This window comes from Panthera uncia, chromosome C2 (genome assembly GCF_023721935.1).
Source record: "Panthera uncia isolate 11264 chromosome C2, Puncia_PCG_1.0, whole genome shotgun sequence".
NCBI classification, from domain to species: domain Eukaryota; kingdom Metazoa; phylum Chordata; class Mammalia; order Carnivora; family Felidae; genus Panthera; species Panthera uncia.
The window spans coordinates 8,067,122-8,085,954 of record NC_064810.1 but is presented as its reverse complement, the minus strand read 5'-3'; the positions used below and the strand labels follow the sequence as shown (position 1 = coordinate 8,085,954).

The following is an 18,833-nucleotide window of genomic DNA, read 5'->3' as shown; positions in this document are numbered from 1 at the left end:
AGGGGGGAGAGAGAGAGAGAGAGAGAGAGAGAGAGAGAGAATCCCAAGCCGGTTCTGTCAGCGCGGAGGCGGAGCTCAAACCCAGGGAACCGCTACTAGATCATAACGGAGCCAAAACCAAGAGTCAGATGCTTCACTGTCTGAGCCACAGAGGCATCCCCCCACATCCTTTAGAGGAGAGTTGTGGGTCCTGCTGTGTGACCGTGGGCACATTAGTGTCTCAATGAGCATCAGTTTTCTTATCTGGAAAACCGGATCCTCCCCAGGGACTGAGCCAGATCCAGGATGTGAAGCACCCATGGCTTCTCAGGCCTAATTCTCTTCACTTCCTAGCTCCCACAGGCTGCACCCGCACCAAATTACTCACTCTACACCCTTCATTCAAAACCTTCCCACGTCTAGGGGCGCCTGAGTGGCTCAGCGGGTTAAGCGTCCCACTTTGGCTCAGGTCATGATCTTGCGGTTTGTGAGTTCGAGCCCCGCGTCAGGCTCTGTGCTGACAGCTCAGAGCCTGGAGCCTGCTTGGGATTCTGTGTCTCCCTCTCTGCCCCTCCCCTACTTATGCTCTGTCTCTCTCAATAATAAATTAACGTTAAAAAAAAAACAACAAAAAGTAAACCTTCCCACGTCTTGCTTCTTATTGGTTATTGTCGGGGAGAAAGCTAACCCTGATTTCCCAGGTTGATTTCATGTCGCTCTACTGGGTTCCCATGGCTCTTTTCACACTCTTTTTTTTTTTTTTTCAACGTTTTTTATTTTTATTTTTGGGACAGAGAGAGACAGAGCATGAACGGGGGAGGGGCAGAGAGAGAGGGAGACACAGAATCGGAAGCAGGCTCCAGGCTCCGAGCCATCAGCCCAGAGCCCGACGCGGGGCTCGAACTCACGGACCGCGAGATCGTGACCTGAGCTGAAGTCGGACGCTTAACCGACTGCGCCACCCAGGCGCCCCCTCTTTTCACACTCTTAATTGTAAATTTACTTGTCTGCCTTGTCCAGAAGACTATGACCACTGGGACCAGGTTTTATCCACTTTGCAGTCCTGTCTGGTGCTATCTAAATATTTGTTGAGTTAAACGATTTACGCTGGTGCCTGGCATACACAACACCAAACACAACTTCCCTTCGGGTTTTCTTAAAGACATAGGTAGAAAGAATCACAGTTCAGATGGGCCCATTCTAAGAACAAATGCAGTAATTTCCTTGTCCTTGAACACCAGAAAAAGGCGCTGGCCATCAAAGTACTTACTGAAGCCAAACTGGGAGCTTAAGAAAAGAACAAAGCCATAAATCGCTCTTTCTGGTAATGGCGACGGTGAATTTTCCACCATTTTCCCTGTGGCTTTGGACAATCTGTGGGAAAGAAACACAATCATCGTCAGTGATTTCCTCCCCCTCGTCACTGGTCTGTCGTAGCCTCATTGCTTTGCTATGGGCACAGCCTCTGCAGTTTTTTCCCCTAGCCTAAACCACTGCACGCGGCCAACCTGCGGACACACCTCCCAACACACACCGCTTGCACGCGCGCACAAGCCCCCGGACCTCGCGTGCGCGCGCACACCCTGCAGCTGAGGGGAAGGGAGCGCAGAGGAGGGACAGACGCCGCTCCAGCCCTGGAGGCTTCGCTTCCCTGCGGAAGGGCAGGGCAGGGCCGGGCCGGGCTCCTCCCCAGGTTTGGGCCCCGGCACCCGGGACCGGACCCTGCCCTCTCGGAGGAGCTTCTTGTTTCTTATTCGAGGCTAGGGGTGGGGGTTGGCCCTCGACCTTGGGTCCTTGAAGCGTCCACTCAAGCCCCTCCCGACAGCTCGACCACCTCAGCTTCGAGTCCCCTGCGCAAGCGCTGTCCGGGAAGCCTCGGGGGGGGGGGGGTGCGAGAGAAGAAAAACTGAAGGAAAGGCCGGGTCGCGATGGCGCTCCCCCCACGCCTCCCCCCCACCCCAGGCGCAGGCGCACCGCGACCCTCGCCGGCTTGCAGCAAGCCAGCACTGGGGAAAGCTACATCGCTCCGCTCGCCGCCGCGGAAGGGGGGGGCAGGGGGGCACGGTTACGCATGCGCGCTGCTGCCCACGTGATACGCCCGCCGCCTGCGCTGCCTCCCGCTCCCGCCCGCCCGCCGGCTGACGTGGAGGGCCCGAGGCGGCGGCGTCGGCGGCGGCCCGCGTCCGAGGCTCGCGGGCGGCGGGCCCCGGTGAGTGCACATCTGGCGCGCGGCGGGGCTCCCGGATGTGTCACCTTGTCGCGCTGCAGCCGAGATGCCCGGGGAGAGGGGCCCTCCACACCCCCCCCGTGGGTGTGTGGTGAGTGTGGGTGTGTGTGCGTCGCCCCGCGTCGCTAGCTGTGGTGCCCGAGGTGTGTCTGCGTGGGTCGGGGTGCCGGTGCGCTGGGGGTGTGGCCGCCTTTTTCGGCCCCAGTGGGTGTGTCCCCTTTGTCTTACGGTCCCCTTCTGCAAGCTTGGGCCCCTCCGGGCGTCTGTGCGAGGGTGGGAGTAGCCCCTTTGTGTGCGCATCCCCCTGCCGCCCGCGCACTCTCGTCTGGAGGGTGACAACCCTGATAGGCGAGGGGTCCTTCGGCCCGGGCGTGCGAGCACGCGCCTGTGTGTCCACTCTCGGCTTCTTTGTGTCGCGACCGTTCTTCTTGGCGTGGGCGCCTGTGGCCCGTGTGGGTGGCCCCTCGTTGTGTCACCGTCCCTCGCCGGGAGGTGCGCGTCCACTCCTCGCGTGGCCGCGCGTTCTGCAGTCGTGACCCTGTCCTGGGGGCATCTCCCGTCCAGGTGTGCGTCTTAGCGTGTACCCGCCCGCGTGTCGCGCCCGGATCCTGTCGAATGTATGATTCCCCCTTGTGCGCGTTTTCGTTCGCGAGTGTTCGTGAACGTTCGTGCACGCTCCATCCTCTGTGTTTTGTGTGCCTTACGTCTGCGCCACCTGCTTTCGTGAGAATGGCAGTCGAGTCCGGGGGTGGTGGCCTCCTTCCCCGGAAGGGACCAGGGAAGGGAAACGCTCCCCCCTCCCTTCTTTTGGAAGCATCCTCCCGCCCCCAACGCTGGTGGGTAGAGGGGAGACGGCAGCGGGTCTGGCCAGCTGCTCTATAGTGTTGACAAGTGTGGCCTGTCGAACCAGCTTGTTCTGGGGATGGAATAAGGGGGGAGCCAAGGGCCCAAAATCGAGCCTAGGCGTAGGCGAATTTTGGCTGGTACCCGTGCAGAGTGCCTTTTCCAGAAGCGCCCTAGACACCCAAAGCCCTTCAACTGCAGACTGCTTCCAAAATATACGTACACGCCAGCTGGGTAAATATATTTTAGCTGTTCCTGGGCAGTCTTGATCATACTTAACGGTTCGTGTAGTGTTTTATGGCGTTCACATAAATCGTCACTTGATTCTGCCCAACACCCTGGCGAGGGGAGTCAAGGTAGACCTCTTACAGATTTTACTCCTCCCTTGGGAGCAGTTTCCTTATAGTTACAGCTTCAGTTAGGACATTTTTTTATTGCAAGAAATTTGCATTTTATCCTGAGCGAAATGGGATTTATTACAAGGATACCCAGGGAAAGAGACTTCAAACCCGTTAAAGACCCTACCCTTCTACGCCTCCTCTTGCTCAAAGGTTCGTGCTCTGCGCTCAAAAGCTGTGTTTTGGTGTCTGTTTATTTCTGTTCATTTGTTCAGTTTTCTTACCTTTGCCTAATCTCCCTTTTTCTTTTTAACTTCTGGAATAATTCACACATAATATACGTAGGGGGATCTAACCAGTCCATGACCCAGATTTACAAATGTAATTATTTTGCCAGATTTACTTCAGATCCTTTTTTTTTTTTTTAAGAAGTAAAATTGCAGATATTGGAGGTGCTCCGAGCTCCTCCGCCTCCTCTAGAGGCAGCCACCGTGTTCCTATTTTATGCTTGATTCACAGTGAATCCGTAAACAATATGTAGTGGTATGTGTTTTAAATTTTAACGGTGTTAAATGATAAGTGTCTTTTGCAACTTGCTTTTTTTGATCAGCATAATATTTTGAGATTTATATACAAATAAATTGGATGATTGTGTTACCTTTGGTTCATTTTAATTACTGGTAAAGAATTCAATTGTATGAATATACCATAATCTATCCATTTCCTTATTGATGGATTTTGAAGTTGTTTCTGGTTTTTGACTCTAAAACAGTCCTGCAATAAACCTCTTTGTACTTGCCTGCTTGTGCACACATTTGGAAGTTTGTCTAGGAAATGCACCTGTAGCAGAGTTGCTAGATAGGTTATGTGCATTTTCAATTTACTAAATATCACACAAGCTCTCAAGGTGGTTGTACTAATTTTCACTCACTGGTTTTGAGTGAGGACACCCATTTATTTCCTCACATCCTTGCTAATATTTTATGTTATTAGACTTTTAACTTTTTTTGTCTTCTCTTTACTGACCAGCTTCCTTGTACTTTAGTGTATGGCTAAATTTGCTTGCAGCCACCTTGGCTACTGCTCCAGCTCTGTGTCAGATGGGTTCATCTCTCACAGCTAATTTGCTCAGTCTTTATCTCATGTGGTCCTCATAAGTTCAATTCCAGTAAAAATTTATTTTGCACCTATGGTTGATGTAAAGTTAGTAATTTCCGTGATATGTATATGTACCTCTCTAGTGGCAGTTGAGGCGATTTAATTGCTTTTTAAAATACGATGAATGGTTTTGAAAAATCTTTTTTCCTTTTTAATGTAATATTTGATACAATCAAAATATATGTAACAAAATAAAGATAATAAAAAACAAAATATATGTAATATATATGCAGGTTATGAAGCAAAATAATAAAATGAACACCAATCAATACACCCAATCCAAGAATCAAAATGACCAATATCGAATGTACTCAACTCCAGAGTGACTACTATCCTGAATGGTGTCATTTCTTGCTTTTTAAATATAATTTTGCCAGATATGTGTATATCCCTCAACAATGTATTGTATGGTTTTTGAGTTAAAAAAAAAGGAATTCTGGATACAGTTTTCTGAGACTTGGTTGTTTCACTCAATGTTGTTTCTAAGAATCACTGATACTGAGTATAGATGTAAGTCATTTTTTAAGGCTGTGTAATATTCCACGGCGAATATAACACAGTGTATGCATTCTTCTTTGATGAACATTTTGGCTCTTTCTAGGTGTTGCTATTACGAAATTTTCATACATCTCTTCTGGTACACAGTTGCAAGAATTTCTCTAATTTTCATGCTGGGGTGTATGACCCTCAGGGGAGTAATGAAGGTATTTCTAGGGAGTACTTGGGCACCACGGATATTAATGCCTCCATTTCTAGATGATGAAATTCCATGTGTACTCTTTCCTGACGTTGGTAATGCCTGAGGCCTGTAATAGAGGCCTCCTGTTGCTTCCACTTTCACCTTACCTTTCCTAGTAGCACTTATACCTTAGATAAGGAAGGCATACCACTCATCCACGTGGAGTCTGACGAAGGCATTGTTCCAAGTGGAAAAACTCCATGGAAAACAAAGAGATAATTTAAAATCTAGTGTATGTTGTTAGAGAAAGCCTTTTTAAATCCAGGCACTTCCCATTTCCTCAAGACTGCATTTGCAGTACATTTTAACACTTATCTTCAATTATCAGTGTATATAGTTATTGTTGATCAGTCGTATGCAATAATACTTATAACAATTTAAGCCAGTGATGTGTCAGCTTTATTTTTAAATGTCACAAGAAATTCATCCTTTGCAATTATTTAAACTTAGACTGAGCATTTTAGGTGTCATCTTAGTGTGAAATGATTAGAAGTATTTTTTGTGGTTTGTGAGTAAAAAAAGGTTGGAATACCACTGTGGTGAGCTATTTGCTAGAAGTGAAATTGCTGGATTATGGGGTATGAATGTTCAACTTTACCAAATCGTTTTCTGAAGTGGTTGTACCACCTTGTACTTCGACTAGCAGTTTTGTCAATTCATATACTTGGATGAGCAGTGTATAAGAGTTATGGTTGATCTGTATCCACTCCAACACTTATTATCATCATCAGATTTCTTTATATTTGTTGATCAAATGGGTATGAAATGATGTGTCATTGTGATTTTAACTTGCATTTCTTTGTTAATGAGTTTGAGCATCTTTTCATATGTTTATGAACGGTTTTCCTTTTGTGACATGCCTGCTCGTATCTTTTACCCATTTTTCTGTTGTCTTTTAAAACTAACAAATGGGTAACAGTGATCCTTTATTGATTGTATGCATTGTAAATATCTTCTTCCAGTTCATGGCTTGTCTTTTTACTCTTTATGGTGTATTTTGGTGAACAGAAGTTCTTAATTTTAATGTAATCTAATTGGAAACTTTACCTGGCCTTGGAATTATAAAGACGTTCTCCTATGTTTCTTTTTAGAAGTTTTAAAATGATGTCTTTCACATTTAAATTCATAATCCATCTGGTATTGATTTTTGTGTATAGTGTGAGGCACTGATCCACATTCATTTTTTTTTCCTCCATGTGGCTACAGCTGTCCTCATACCATAGGTGGAATTGTCCCTCTGTTCACCAGAATGGGTTTGTTTCTGGCTCCCTTTTTCTTTGCCACTTGTTTCCTTGTCTATCTCTGTGTTATACCACACTGTTATAATTATTAATCCTATAGCTTTACCAGAAATCTTGCTATTTGGGGCAGGGGGTCTTGAGTCTCAGCTGTTCTTGGACCTCTGTTCTTGTTTTAAGAATCAACTTGTCACATGACATGAAAAACTCTTTGGGAATTAATTGGAATTATTGGATCACTTTGAGGGAGAATTGAAATCTTTAAGATTTTGAGCCTTCCTGTCTGAGAAAATGGTATGTATTTCTATTTACTTAGGTTTTTAATGTCTTTTAATTTGGTTTTGTAACTTTATACAGAGAGAACATTAAACCTTAAAATATTCATTCTAATGTTTCTATTAGTTTTGTTTCAATTATAAATGGTGCTATTTTTTAAGATTCTATTTTCTGTGTTTACTGTTAGCAAATAGAAATTTAATGGATTTTTATATTAGTCTTTAGCCACCCAGTTGATAAACTTTTATCGTTTCTAATATATTTTCTGTAATTCTTTTGAGTTTTCTATGTGAATAATTATGTCATTGCAAATACACTTTTTGTTCTTCCTTTCAATTATTTTCCTTAAAAATTTTTTTCTTGTCTTAATATGCTGGCATACTTTTACATCTATGTTCAATGGAAGTGATGATGATGATTGTTCATTAAAAGTGATTGTAGTGGACATATACATGTCTCATTCCCGATTTTAAAGGGAATGTTTCTGCATTAAAAATATTTAAGTTCTCGTAAATAACTCTTTATAAGTTAGGGAAGTCTTTGCGGTTTTGTCACATGCTTTTCTGCATGGGACAGAAAAACTTGAGAGAGAGTATCTTGTAGTTTTTCTTTTTTAATCTGTTAAATGTAGTGGATTTCAGTTAATACATTTTAAAATTCTTAATTCTCTTTTGTATTCTTTACTGAGATAAACCCAAATTGATCTTAGTGAATTGTTTTTTTTGTTTTTTTTTTATGAACTACTGGATTGAGTTTGCTAATGTTAGGATTTTTTTTATCTGTTTATGAGTGAAATCACATATCATTATTCTTTATTGACTATCTTGTCTGATTTTGGCATTAATGTTATGCCACCCTTATACAATTAAAGAATAGTTCTTTTTTTTTTCTGTTCCCTAGGACAGTTTGGATTGGGGTGATTTGTTTCTTAAATGTTTGGTGGAATTTACCTCTAAGATCATTTGGATCTAATGTTTTCTTTGTAGAAAGATTGTAAATGGTTGATAATTTGGTAGTAATTAGCAATGGAATAATAGTAGGACTTAAAGTTTTCCATTGCTTTTAATCAGTTTTGGTAAGTTTAAGAAATTTGTCTTTTCAACAAAAACTTTAAGTTGATTGGCATCAAGTTCATGGTATTGTCTTAATTTCTCCCCCCCCCCCCTTTTTTTTTAATGTTTATTTATTTTTGAGAGAGAGGGAGAGACAGAGCATGAGCAGGGGAGGGGCAGAGAGAGAGGGAGACACAATCCAAAGCAGGCTCCAGGCTCTGAGCTTTCAGCACAGAGCCCAACATGGGGCTTGAACTCACAAACCGCGAGATCATGACCTACGCCTGTGCTGAAGTCAAACGCTCAGCCAACTGAGCCACTCAGTTGCCCCTCTTAATTCCCTTTTTAATTTATGCTTTATCTGTAGTTATGTTCTCTTTCTCATTTGTTTTTATTTATTATTATTTTTTATTTTGGAAGAGAGAGAAAGAGAGTGCAGGGGAGGAGCAGAGAGAGAGGGAGAGAGAGAATCCCAAGCAGGCCCCATACTGTCATTACAGAGTGTCGATGCGGGGTTCAGTCCCACTCACCTTGAGATCATGACCTGAGACAAAATCAAGAGTTGGTGCTTACCTGACTGAGCCATCCAGGCGCCCCAACCCCCTTTTCTCATTTTGAGTATTTGTGTGTGACTTTTCTTTTTTCTAGGTTAATCTTGCCAAAAATTTGTCTATTTTACTAATTTTGGAAATGGATTAATTTTTGGCATAATTAGTTCTATTAAATTTTTGTTGTTGTTCATTGACTCCTTTTCGTTTATTTACTTCCTTTTTCTTTCTTTGGGCTTATATTACTTTTTTAACTTAAATTCCATGTTTAACTTAGTAATTTCCAGCCATTGTTATTACCTAGTATAAGTGTGTTAGGCTGTAAACTTAACTCAAAATTTATTTTTGCCTTAGCTAACATTGTTTAACTTACAATGTTTTCATTAACTTTCAAATCTAAGTACTTTAAAATTTTCATTTTGATTTCTTCTTTGATGTACACGTTTTAAAATTTTCTTTGAAACATGTAACATATTTTTTTAATTTTCAAAAGTATCTACATTAACATTTTTCTTTTTGTTATTCACTCCTAAATTGTGTTATCAGAGAATGTAGTATTTTGTCTTCCAAAAAATGTTTGCTTGCTCTCAATTTGTGGCCTTGTACATAGTGAATAATAACTGTTAAGTGTGTACTTGTGACAAGTATGTGCTTTCTAATTGCTATGTATCTGTTAGATCAAACTTGCAAATTGTGTTGTTCAGACTGTCTTTATTAATTTTTGTTTCACTGGTCATTAATTGAGAGAGATATGTGCAATCTCCTGCTATTACTTTCTAACTGACTTCCTATAGTTCTAACAACTTTTCTGATGTGTGGTGAGATTATTTGATTAGGGATGTAAAAGTTTAACATTATTTTCTTGATGGATTGAATCTTTTCTATTATGCTGTGATCCTCTCCATGCTTAATTTAGCTTTTTGTGTTAGTATCTATTTAGTCTATCTCACCTTCCTTTTGGTGGTAATTTACCTGGAATATCCTTTTCCTTTATTTTGCTGTCACTTTTTTTATGCCCTGACATTTTAGGTGTCTGTTACAGAGCATATATTACTGGATTTTTCTTTCAATCCAGTCAGTTTATGTCTTTTAGTTGGTATTTTTTAAGAAGTTAGTTCAAGTCTCTTGGTAGCTCAATTTTTATATAAAATTATTTTGATTTTATCCTTGTTCTTGAGAGAGGTTTGATGGGTATACACATTCTAGGTTGATGGATTATTTTCTGTCCACATGGTGAAGATATTATTCTACATGGAAAGCCTCCTGTGCGTTTATTTTTGCTACTTTGAAGAAACTTCTTTTTCTTTTGGTTGCATTGGATATTCTATCTTTGGTGCTATATCATTTCCTTTTTAAGTCTAATGGAGATTACTTTTTGTTTATCCTCTTTTGGATACACACGCTTCTTGATTCTGAATTTTGTTGGATTCTGAATTTTGTCTTTCAAGAGGTCTAGAAGATTCTGAGCCTTGTAATAAATATTGTCTCTTTGGAAATTTAGTTGAATGTGTATGTATTGAACTGTTTCCAGGTTAGGTATTTTTCATCTTTCATAGTTTTCATTTCTTTGTTTCCCTATCAGAATTTACAGTGCTGGGTAATTTTATCAGCCATATCTTCTAGTTCATCAATTTCTCTTCATCTGTGCTTAGTCTTCTCTATAATGCATCCATTTTTTTCCTTTTACTCTTAACCGTTATATTTTTTATTTGTAAAAGTTCCACTTGGTTCTTTTTTCAGATACATCAAGTCTTTCTTTCATGTTGCTTCCTCGTTTTTCTGAACCCATGGGTATTCTGTGGACTGTATCTGGCAGTCCCAGTGTCTGATGTCTTTAGGGATCTAAATTTATTCCTTGTTTTTTTCTGTTGTCTATCTCTCATGTTGGGTTGTCACCTCCTATGCTTGATGATCTTTGGTTATGAACTCTTTGATTGATCTTTCTCCGTGGGATCTTGAAAGTTTGATTTGGAGGTCCTTTTCTTCTGATAGGATTTGTATCATGTTTGGTTGGGAGCCAGGGAGTTTACATTGGACCACTTTCGGTGTCTTCACTTTGCTTCTGGCCCAGGGCTGTGTCCGTTGCTGCTCTTGGCAATACTACTTGTAGCTCTTGACTCTCAGCTTTAGTTTTTAGCCAGAGGTTTGTTGCTTTTGGGGGGAAGGGTGGTTTTAGACATTCCTAGTTCTATAAGCTCAGCAAAATTTAAAAAATTTTAGAATCGAGGATCTACTTTGTTTTGCAGTGAGAGTCCCCTGTTAGTTCATCGTAACTGATGGGTTTAGTAGTCCTTTACATTCTTACTTGAGTGTATTAGAAAAAAAAAGTCCTTCCAAGTGTAAGGTTTCTTGTGGTATCAAATTTTCTATTAAAACAAGCTTAGATCTGAGTTAAAAGTTGAGTTATTCTCAAAAAAATACTGAATAACAGTAGTAGAGGTAGCAAGTGGATTTAGCAAAGTTTTCTACTTGGGGAGCGTGAATAAAAAATTTGGCAAGTACTGAGCTAGGGAATCAAGATGAATAGCGCACAGCGTACCCTCTCAGCCTACAAAGATAAGCCTGTGATGACCAGTGTGAGAACTGCTGTCAAAAAGATGTGGGCAGGGCGCTCTGGGTTTATGGAGAAGAGGTGCAGAAAGGAACTTGGTAGTAGTAGTGAGAAGATCAGGAAATGCTTCCCAGACTGGTAGGCCTTAGGTGGTTGTAGAAGAAGGTTTGTTTATGAATCAGAGGCAGTTGAGTATGAATGTCTTCTGTGTTGCATGTTGTGGAGTGACTGGAAATAAAAGCAGAAACAGGATTATGAAAGACCTTCCAAGCTGCAGTACGAAGTTTGGACTTTATTCTGAAGGTGAAGGGAAGCTATTGAATGATTTTAAGCAGTAAAATGTTACGATCAGAGTTTTAGAGAGTGCCAGGTTAGAGAGTGCCAGGTTTGAAGGCACATCACCAGCTGGGAGTCTGCTTGTTAAGTTAGTTTAGAGAAGAAAAGATGAAGCGAAAATGAAGGTAGTGTCATTGGCATGAACAGGTGTACGGGTGCTAATTTTAGATTTCATAGGTGGGTAGAAACGACAGGACTTTGTGGTCAGATGGAGAGGAATGTTGAGAGAGACTGGGGAGTCCAGATTGCCTCTGGATCGCTGGTTTGCTTAACCATGTGGCATGTAGAACAGTTGACTGGTAACATACGGAAAGAGGAGAGAACTTCGTTTCATTTGTTTGTTTTTGAAGAAAAAGATAAGTTTATTTTTGAACTTAATCTGAGAAATTTGTGGGACATCTTGTTGACGGGGACTATAGAGATGCAGTGCAGCCTGGAGGAATTAGAGACTTCAGCCTCTGGTCGTTTCGTCCGTTGTTTGTTTCAGTGCAGTTTGAGATAATTTAAAGTGGCACATGGATTCTGTAATAGTTAAGAACTTAATGTGTATGAAAATGTAAACTGTATGTCAAATCTATGATATCATGGGTATTACCACTTAGGCCAAGTGAGCCCAATAAAAGAGAACTACTAAATAAATAAAAATACATGTGATATGTGGAAATGGCAAAAATCATGGTGAAGCTGTGCAAATGATGGAAGTGCAGAAAGTACTATTTTGAAGCCCTGGGTATGGTGGATGAGGTCACCGAGGAGAGAGTAAGCCTGAAAAAAAAAGAGAGGTGACATTTGGGTGGCGGGGAATGGAGAAGAAGAGCCCATGGAAACTGAGGAAAAGCAGCCAGAAGAATAGGAGGAAAACCAGGAGAAGATGGTCTTTGGAGTCCATATGAAGAGTTCTGAGAAGGAGGAAGTGGTCAACAGTGTCAAGTAAGTTGTAAGCTGAAAAGTGCTCTTTGGACTTAGCAGTTAAGGTAGACCGTTTAGCTGGAAGCATCCAAACAGTGGATTTTTTAAAATATGCATCTAATACTAATGTTAACAATAGCTGATATTTATAATATTTCCTATATGCCATGTACTATTCTAAGCACTATAAATGTGTTACTGGTTAATCAAACAGGTAGTATTGCTATCCCCATTGGAAATGTGAGGAAAGCCAAGTACAGAGAGGTTAAGTGACTCGCCCAAGATCACACACTCAGGAAATGAGGGAGCCAGGATTCAAGCCCAGGCAGTCTGGTTCCAGAGTCCATGCTCTTAATTAACCACTGTGCCATATTGCCTCTTTGGTTAAAACAAGATAGAAAATAAAAAGTACACCAGTGTCTAATCATAGAATAGTTGGTATAGGGTGTGGTGAGTCAGGTGTGATGTCAGTGAGATCTGCCAGGCTGTGAATGACCAGCATGCTGTCACAGTGGCTCAGTCTCCTGGGTATGAGCACATTAATTGGATTATAACCGATGCCGTGATGGCAATGTGTGGGCTATGACAGAGAGTTCTTGGCTCTACACATACAGAATGTTTGTAAGGCAAATGAATTAAAAAGTGTATATATTTTCCAGGATAGCATATGTCCCACTTTATGTGCCATACCTTGGGTGCTAAAATGTCTATTTTTTCCAGTCATTCACTTTTGGAGTTAAATTCTCCAAACTCTGGAAACCTTGTTCATACAGACAGTTCAGGTTCCAGACATAATAGATAATCAGTCTCTTGTAGAAGGTCATTAATGACCTTGTTGTAAGCAGTTTTCCTTGAATAACAGAGGTGGAAAGCCAGCTGCAGAAAGCTGAAAGGATTCGAATGGGAGAAAAGGGAGGAAGAATTCTTGATGAAGAATGTCTGTGGTAGGAGGCAGGGGACACAAGAGCTGTATGACTCTTGGTTGTGGTCAGAAAGGAGCTAATCAAAGTTAAAGGTTTAAAAACTGGCTTAAACCTGCACAGTGATCTGGGGTGTAGCCTTGGGAAGGTAGAGCCTTGGTGTCACAGGTGGTGAAGATCATTTTAGTCAAGGAGGTGAATGGTAAGGCTGGGGTCCTGAAGGGATCGTGTATACAGGCCTTGGTGTGGCTGGGTTGGTGAGAGTTTGGAGGAGAGAGGGGAACACTGTGATGATTGCCAGTGTTCTTAAACATGGCAACAAGCAAGAACTGGCCAGGTGGCAGTGACAGGGAAGAGTGTGTGAGAGGAGAGACTAATGGAATCAGAGGACCTAAGTTTAAATCCTTCTAGCTTGGTGACCTTGAGCAAATTACTTAATTGTGCTAAGCATATTTCTTATCTGCACACTGGAGGTGATGATCGGACCTGAGAATTGCTGCGAGGATGAATGAGATGGTGTATGTGAAAATGTTTGGTACAACGTGTGACAAATAGCATGAATAGTTTGCTAGGAAGATGGTTCTTGTTCTTCACTTCTGCTACTGTGAGGTTTTCGTACAGCGAATTGGACACAAGAAGAATTAAAAGAACAGGTTTGTATTTCAAGGACTGACGGTGGTCTTGCTTAGGAAAAAAGAAGCTTTGTTTGTCCTAATAGGAGCGGGGTGATAGTGGTGAAGTGGAAAGGTGTAAGAAACGGTGTTCATGATGGTGCTGGTGAGGAGAGGGAAAGACGGCCGTTACATGGGCGAGAGTTAGAAGTACTACCATGCTGCATTTTTCAGTGATACTTAGGTTTTGTAGCTAATCTCTGATAGCTATAAATCTTTATTATTGAACTTTCTTCTGGAAAAAAGCCTTAGTCTGAAACTCCAGCCCTAATTTCCCTCTCCCCCCATTGAAATGCTTCTTTGTAAAACATAGTTAATATGTTTGAAAATACGAGGCTGTTGATAATATGAGGGTTTTTGCCTACCTTTGCAATCTAGCAGTGCTCTGTGGTGTGGTAGTTGTGAGAGTGAGAGATGCAGTGATTGTTAGGAGGATGGAAGTCTGGATGCGGCTGTGGGAAGTTGGGAGATTGACAGTCTCACCCAGGACCAGTCCAGCTCTGCCTCTTTGTCCAAGACAGGAACGCACACGGAGGGATGGATAGCAGAATATGAACAGCCAGTGGAGTCAGGATTTACTTCTGGCCAGGAGGTTGAGAATATGGTAGAGTTTGTGTGTGATGAAATGGCATATTTTATAGGATGCAGTAAAAGCAGATGGTGTAGAAGGGCAGCGGTGGAAAGATGTCTTTTGTTCATTCAGCAAACAATTATTTGAGGGCTTACCATGTGCCAGGCACATACAAAAGTGAGTAAAATGCACTTTATTATCTCCCAGCTAAGGGAGACATGCAAACAGATAAATTCAGAGTAGAGATGGTGACTATGTGAGTCTAAGGAAGAAAAGAAAGATAAACTGATCACTTGAGGAGAGTTGGGGAAAGAATAGCAGACTGAGGATGAGAATCTTCCAGAGCTCAGTGTCCTTATTGATTATTTTGAGGAGGCCTAAGGTCCAAGGATTTTTCTAATATACCATAGAAGCCAGGAAAACTGCTTCTCATATTATCTCAGATGATTTAATTACTAATTTGGGTTTGTGTTATTTCCTTAGGATGGTACAGCATGGATGATTTTGCCCCGGGAGATTTCACTGTAGTAGATGATGCCTTGTTAGAAGATTGCCCTTATGTGGACGATTGTGTCCTTGCTCCTGAATTTATGTCCAACGATTGTGTTCGCGTGACTCAACTTTACTGCAATGGGGTGGTAAGATTTGTTGATTCTTTAACATTGTGTCTTCTTCTTCTTTTTTTTTAATGTTTATTTCTTTATTTTGAGAGAGAGAGAGTGAGAGGAGGGGCAGAGAGAGAGGGACAAAGAGAATCCCAAGCAGGCTCGGTGATAACAGCCTGGGCCCGATGTGGGGCTGGATCTCAGGAACCGTGAGATCATGGCCTGGGGTGAAATCAAGAGTCGGATAGTTAACCAACTAAGCCACCGAGGTCCCCCTAACATTGTGTCTTCTTAAAGGTTTATCATTTTATTGAGGTATAATTGACCTAAAACATTGTATTAGTTTCCCATGTGTACAATATAATGACTTGAAATACGTACGTGTCATCAAATTATCACCACAGTAAGTCTAGTTAAAACTACGTTCATTACTGTTCGTAGTTAAAGATCTTTTTTTATTCTGAGAACTTTTAATGTCTACTTTTTAAAGGTGTTTTGATTTAGAGCTATGGGAGTAAAGATGTTTTTGTGGTACACAAGTTTTTAAAATAATTTTTTTAATGTTTATTTTTGACAGAGAGAGAGAGAGCGCGCACGTGCGCACATATAAGTGGGGAAGGGACAGAGAGAGAGGGAGACACAGAATCTGAAACAGGCTGCAGGCTTTGAGCTCTCAGCATAGAGCCCCATGCAGGGCTCAAACTCACGGACAGTGAGATCATGACCTGAGCTGAAGTTGGACGCTCAACCGACTGAGCCACCCAGGTGCCCCTGTGGTACACAAGTTTTACAGGAGGTACAAATGTGATTTCAGAAGGGAAAGTAAGCAGTGCCTCAACAAGAATGTACAATACCAGAGAATGAGTGATGAGGAAATATGGTTTTCTGACTGGAGATTAGAATGGTTCTCAAGAGAGAGCCATAGATACAGACTCGGGAAATGAAACGCTTTGAAAAAAGGCTTAAAGGCTCACCACTGAGCAAAGATAGTGTAATCAAAGTGTATAAGTAAATGGGCACTGAAATTTGTTACTTTAGTACTGATAATCCTTACATTAAAAATTGAAAGCTGTATTTTTTCATTTCACCAGATACAAGTCAAAATAATTTTTTTCTATTTAGGGGATGCAGTATAAAGATTTTACCCAAAGTGAGAGAAACTTAGGTGAGTAACTTGGTATTTTAATTTGTTAAAAGACTGTAATGGGAGGTTCATCCATTCGCATCAACATACCAGTCCTACATATCTGTCATTTTTATTTTTTGATCTATGTCTTTTTAAAACATTTTTAACGTTTATTTATTTTTGAGAGACAGAGAGAGAGCGCAAAAAGGGGAGGGGCAGAGAGAGAGAGACACAGAATCTGAAGCAGGCTCCAGGCTCCAAGCTGTCAGAACAGAGCCCGATGCAGGGCTCGAACCCACAAGCTGTGAGATTGTGACCTGAACCAAAGTCGGACACTTAACCGACTGAGCCACCCAGGCACCTTGGTTTATGTTTTTGTTTGCTTGTTTGTTTTTTGCTCATTTGTTTTTTAATTTGGCTCCATGCCCAGCACAGAGCCCACTGTGGGTCTTGAACTCATGACCCTTAGATCAGGACCTGATCTGAAATCATGTCAGACATTTAACCAACTGAGCCACCCAGGTGCCCCGATTTATATATTTTTAGTTGAAGTATAGTTGGTATACAGTATTCTATTAGTTTCAGGTGTACAACATTTATATATATTAGGAAATGCTCACCATAATAGTTACCATATGTTACCATACAGAGTTATTACCTTGCTGATGACGATATCCCTCATCCTGTCTATACTTTACAGCCCTGTGATTTGTTTTATGACCGGAAGTTTTACCTCCTAATGCCCTTCACCTATCCTGCTCACCCCTTATTTTTTACCTTTCCATATCTGTTGTAGCCTTTCCTTTATTAACAGTGTTGATTTATTTCAAAACGAGGCACAAAATATTAATTGAGTACTTTTTTCTAATTAAGAATTTGATATCTGCAATATGTGGTGTAGTAAACCAGTTTCTGTCCTGCAAGATTACTGTGATGCCATTAAAATACACATCTTCTGGCCACTTCTGTTTCAACGTCAGCACAGTTCTGTAATATCAAGGTTGCATCCTTGTGTGGAGGCTGGGTAAGTTACTACATGTTATTTGTTTTGTGTAAACAGTTGTAAGCATGTTGCCCATTATTAGGGAACACCAAGTACAATGGAAGCCCTATTCTTATTCTTATGTCTTATTCTTATATATTGTTCACCTTCACTGTAATGTAATAAGGTGGAAAAAGTTAATGCTTTGGATTTAGATATGATTGACTAATCATGGTAACGTAATGAATGAATATCTGAAGAGCATAGATGGTAGGTTTGAAACCTACCTAGGGAAAATTAATATGCTTGTTTATAAATAAGAGTATTGTTATACAGAAGAGAGAAAAAAGTACAGAATTTTGTCCATTTAATAAATAACTTACTGTTACCTAGAGTGAAGAGAGAATTTTTTTTCCAAATAGTTTAAATTGAGGTATAATGTAAAGTATAAAAGTCAATGGATTTTTATATATAAGAACCTGATGTTTTAAAAATGAATTTGTATTTAAGCAATTCTCATGCTTCTGAGATAAGTTTGAAGAAATTACAACATCTAGAATTGATGGAAGATATTGTGGATTTGGCAAAGAAAGTTGTGGTAAGTGATAGAATCCCCCATATCTAAAGAATATAAATACTCATAGGGTGTCAGGGCCACGTTAGTAACTTATAGTGGCTAACAGGTTATGGTTTCAGTTTGGTTTAACATGACATTATTCTGCTTCCCATGAGTTTGCTGTGTATTTGAGAGATTAGATGGACTGCTATTTTCATGGCTCTGACATGAATGATGAGATCCAGGACTATTCCTTGTCAGTAAAGAATAGAAACTGGAATTTGGCACAGATGAAAGTATGCTCCTGGTTCACAGGAACTTTTGTCGCCGAAAGTGACAAGGTTCTCTCTTATAAAATCATGCCACTGTCACTATCACCACAATAAATACTACTACTTTGTGGTAAACTTTTATTATGCCGTATTTGAGGTAGTATCCCTGTACTGCACTGAGGGTTATTTTTTTTCCCTGTGAAAGCCATTTAGTAATTTTTCTTACTTCAGTTGGTTATGGAACCAAGTGTTTTTCTTGGTATTATTCTGATTGCAAACTTAAATAAAAGACATTCTGATATTTATTTCCTGCTGATAATCCTTTGCTATAACTTCTGTCAGCCAGTGTAGTTGCTTCTTTTTTTTTAATGTTTATTTTTGAGAGCGAGAGAACATGAGCAGGAGAAGGGCAGAGAGAAGGGGGCAGAGGATCCCAAGCGGGCTTTACGCTGACAGCAGAAACCCTGATGAAGGGCTCAAACTCACAAACTGAGATCATGACCTGAGCTGAAGTCGGACACTTAACTGAGCCACCCAGGTGCCCCAGCCAATGTAGTTTTATAAAAAATTTGGTGTGGGGTGCCTGGGTGGCTCAGTTGGTTAAGCGTCTGACTCTTAGTTTCGGCTCAGGTCATGATCTCCTGGTTTCATGGGTTCCACCAGCTCAGAGCCTGCTTGGAATTCTCTCCTTCCTCTTGCTCTCTGCCCCTACACCACTCATGCAGTCTGTCTCTCTTGGAATGAACTTTAAAATCCATACATCTAAAAGGTACAGAGTCATTTTATTATTAGAAGCCAATTTGAGACTATTTCTTAATTCTTGTTTCAGGGTTCTTAGGAGGTAAATTGGGCATGAAAGTACTTGTAGGAAGTGGACTCTGAACACATAGCAGTATTCATGAAATGTAGGATTTTTTTTTGTTTTTTTGTTTTTTT

General features: G+C 41.1%; 2 protein-coding genes across 13 annotated transcripts in view; one reads left to right on the top strand and one right to left on the bottom strand.

Annotated features, from left to right (window-relative positions):
• The window catches only part of PIGP (phosphatidylinositol glycan anchor biosynthesis class P), a 20,425-nt gene extending 17,620 nt beyond the window's left edge, over positions 1–2,805 (bottom strand). For 2 of the 6 annotated variants that reach the window (XM_049627885.1, XM_049627884.1), the window contains exons 1-2: positions 1,765–1,940; positions 1,250–1,353 (exon numbers count right to left, since the gene is read on the bottom strand). In XM_049627885.1, the coding sequence (XP_049483842.1) occupies positions 1,250–1,331 (82 nt within the window). In that variant the 5' untranslated portion in view covers positions 1,332–1,353; positions 1,765–1,940. The other 4 variants (XM_049627883.1, XM_049627886.1, XM_049627882.1 and 1 more) reach the window with 4 other exon arrangements.
• The window catches only part of TTC3 (tetratricopeptide repeat domain 3), a 127,030-nt gene continuing 110,283 nt past the window's right edge, over positions 2,087–18,833 (top strand). For 4 of the 7 annotated variants that reach the window (XM_049627860.1, XM_049627859.1, XM_049627858.1 and 1 more), the window contains exons 1-5: positions 2,087–2,297; positions 14,840–14,994; positions 16,084–16,126; positions 16,961–17,111; positions 17,580–17,667. In XM_049627860.1, the coding sequence (XP_049483817.1) occupies positions 14,851–14,994; positions 16,084–16,126; positions 16,961–17,111; positions 17,580–17,667 (426 nt within the window). In that variant the 5' untranslated portion in view covers positions 2,087–2,297; positions 14,840–14,850. Of the gene's footprint in view, positions 2,298–10,114; positions 12,216–14,839; positions 14,995–16,083; positions 16,127–16,960; positions 17,112–17,579; positions 17,668–18,833 lie in introns of those variants that run through there. The other 3 variants (XM_049627863.1, XM_049627862.1, XM_049627865.1) reach the window with 3 other exon arrangements.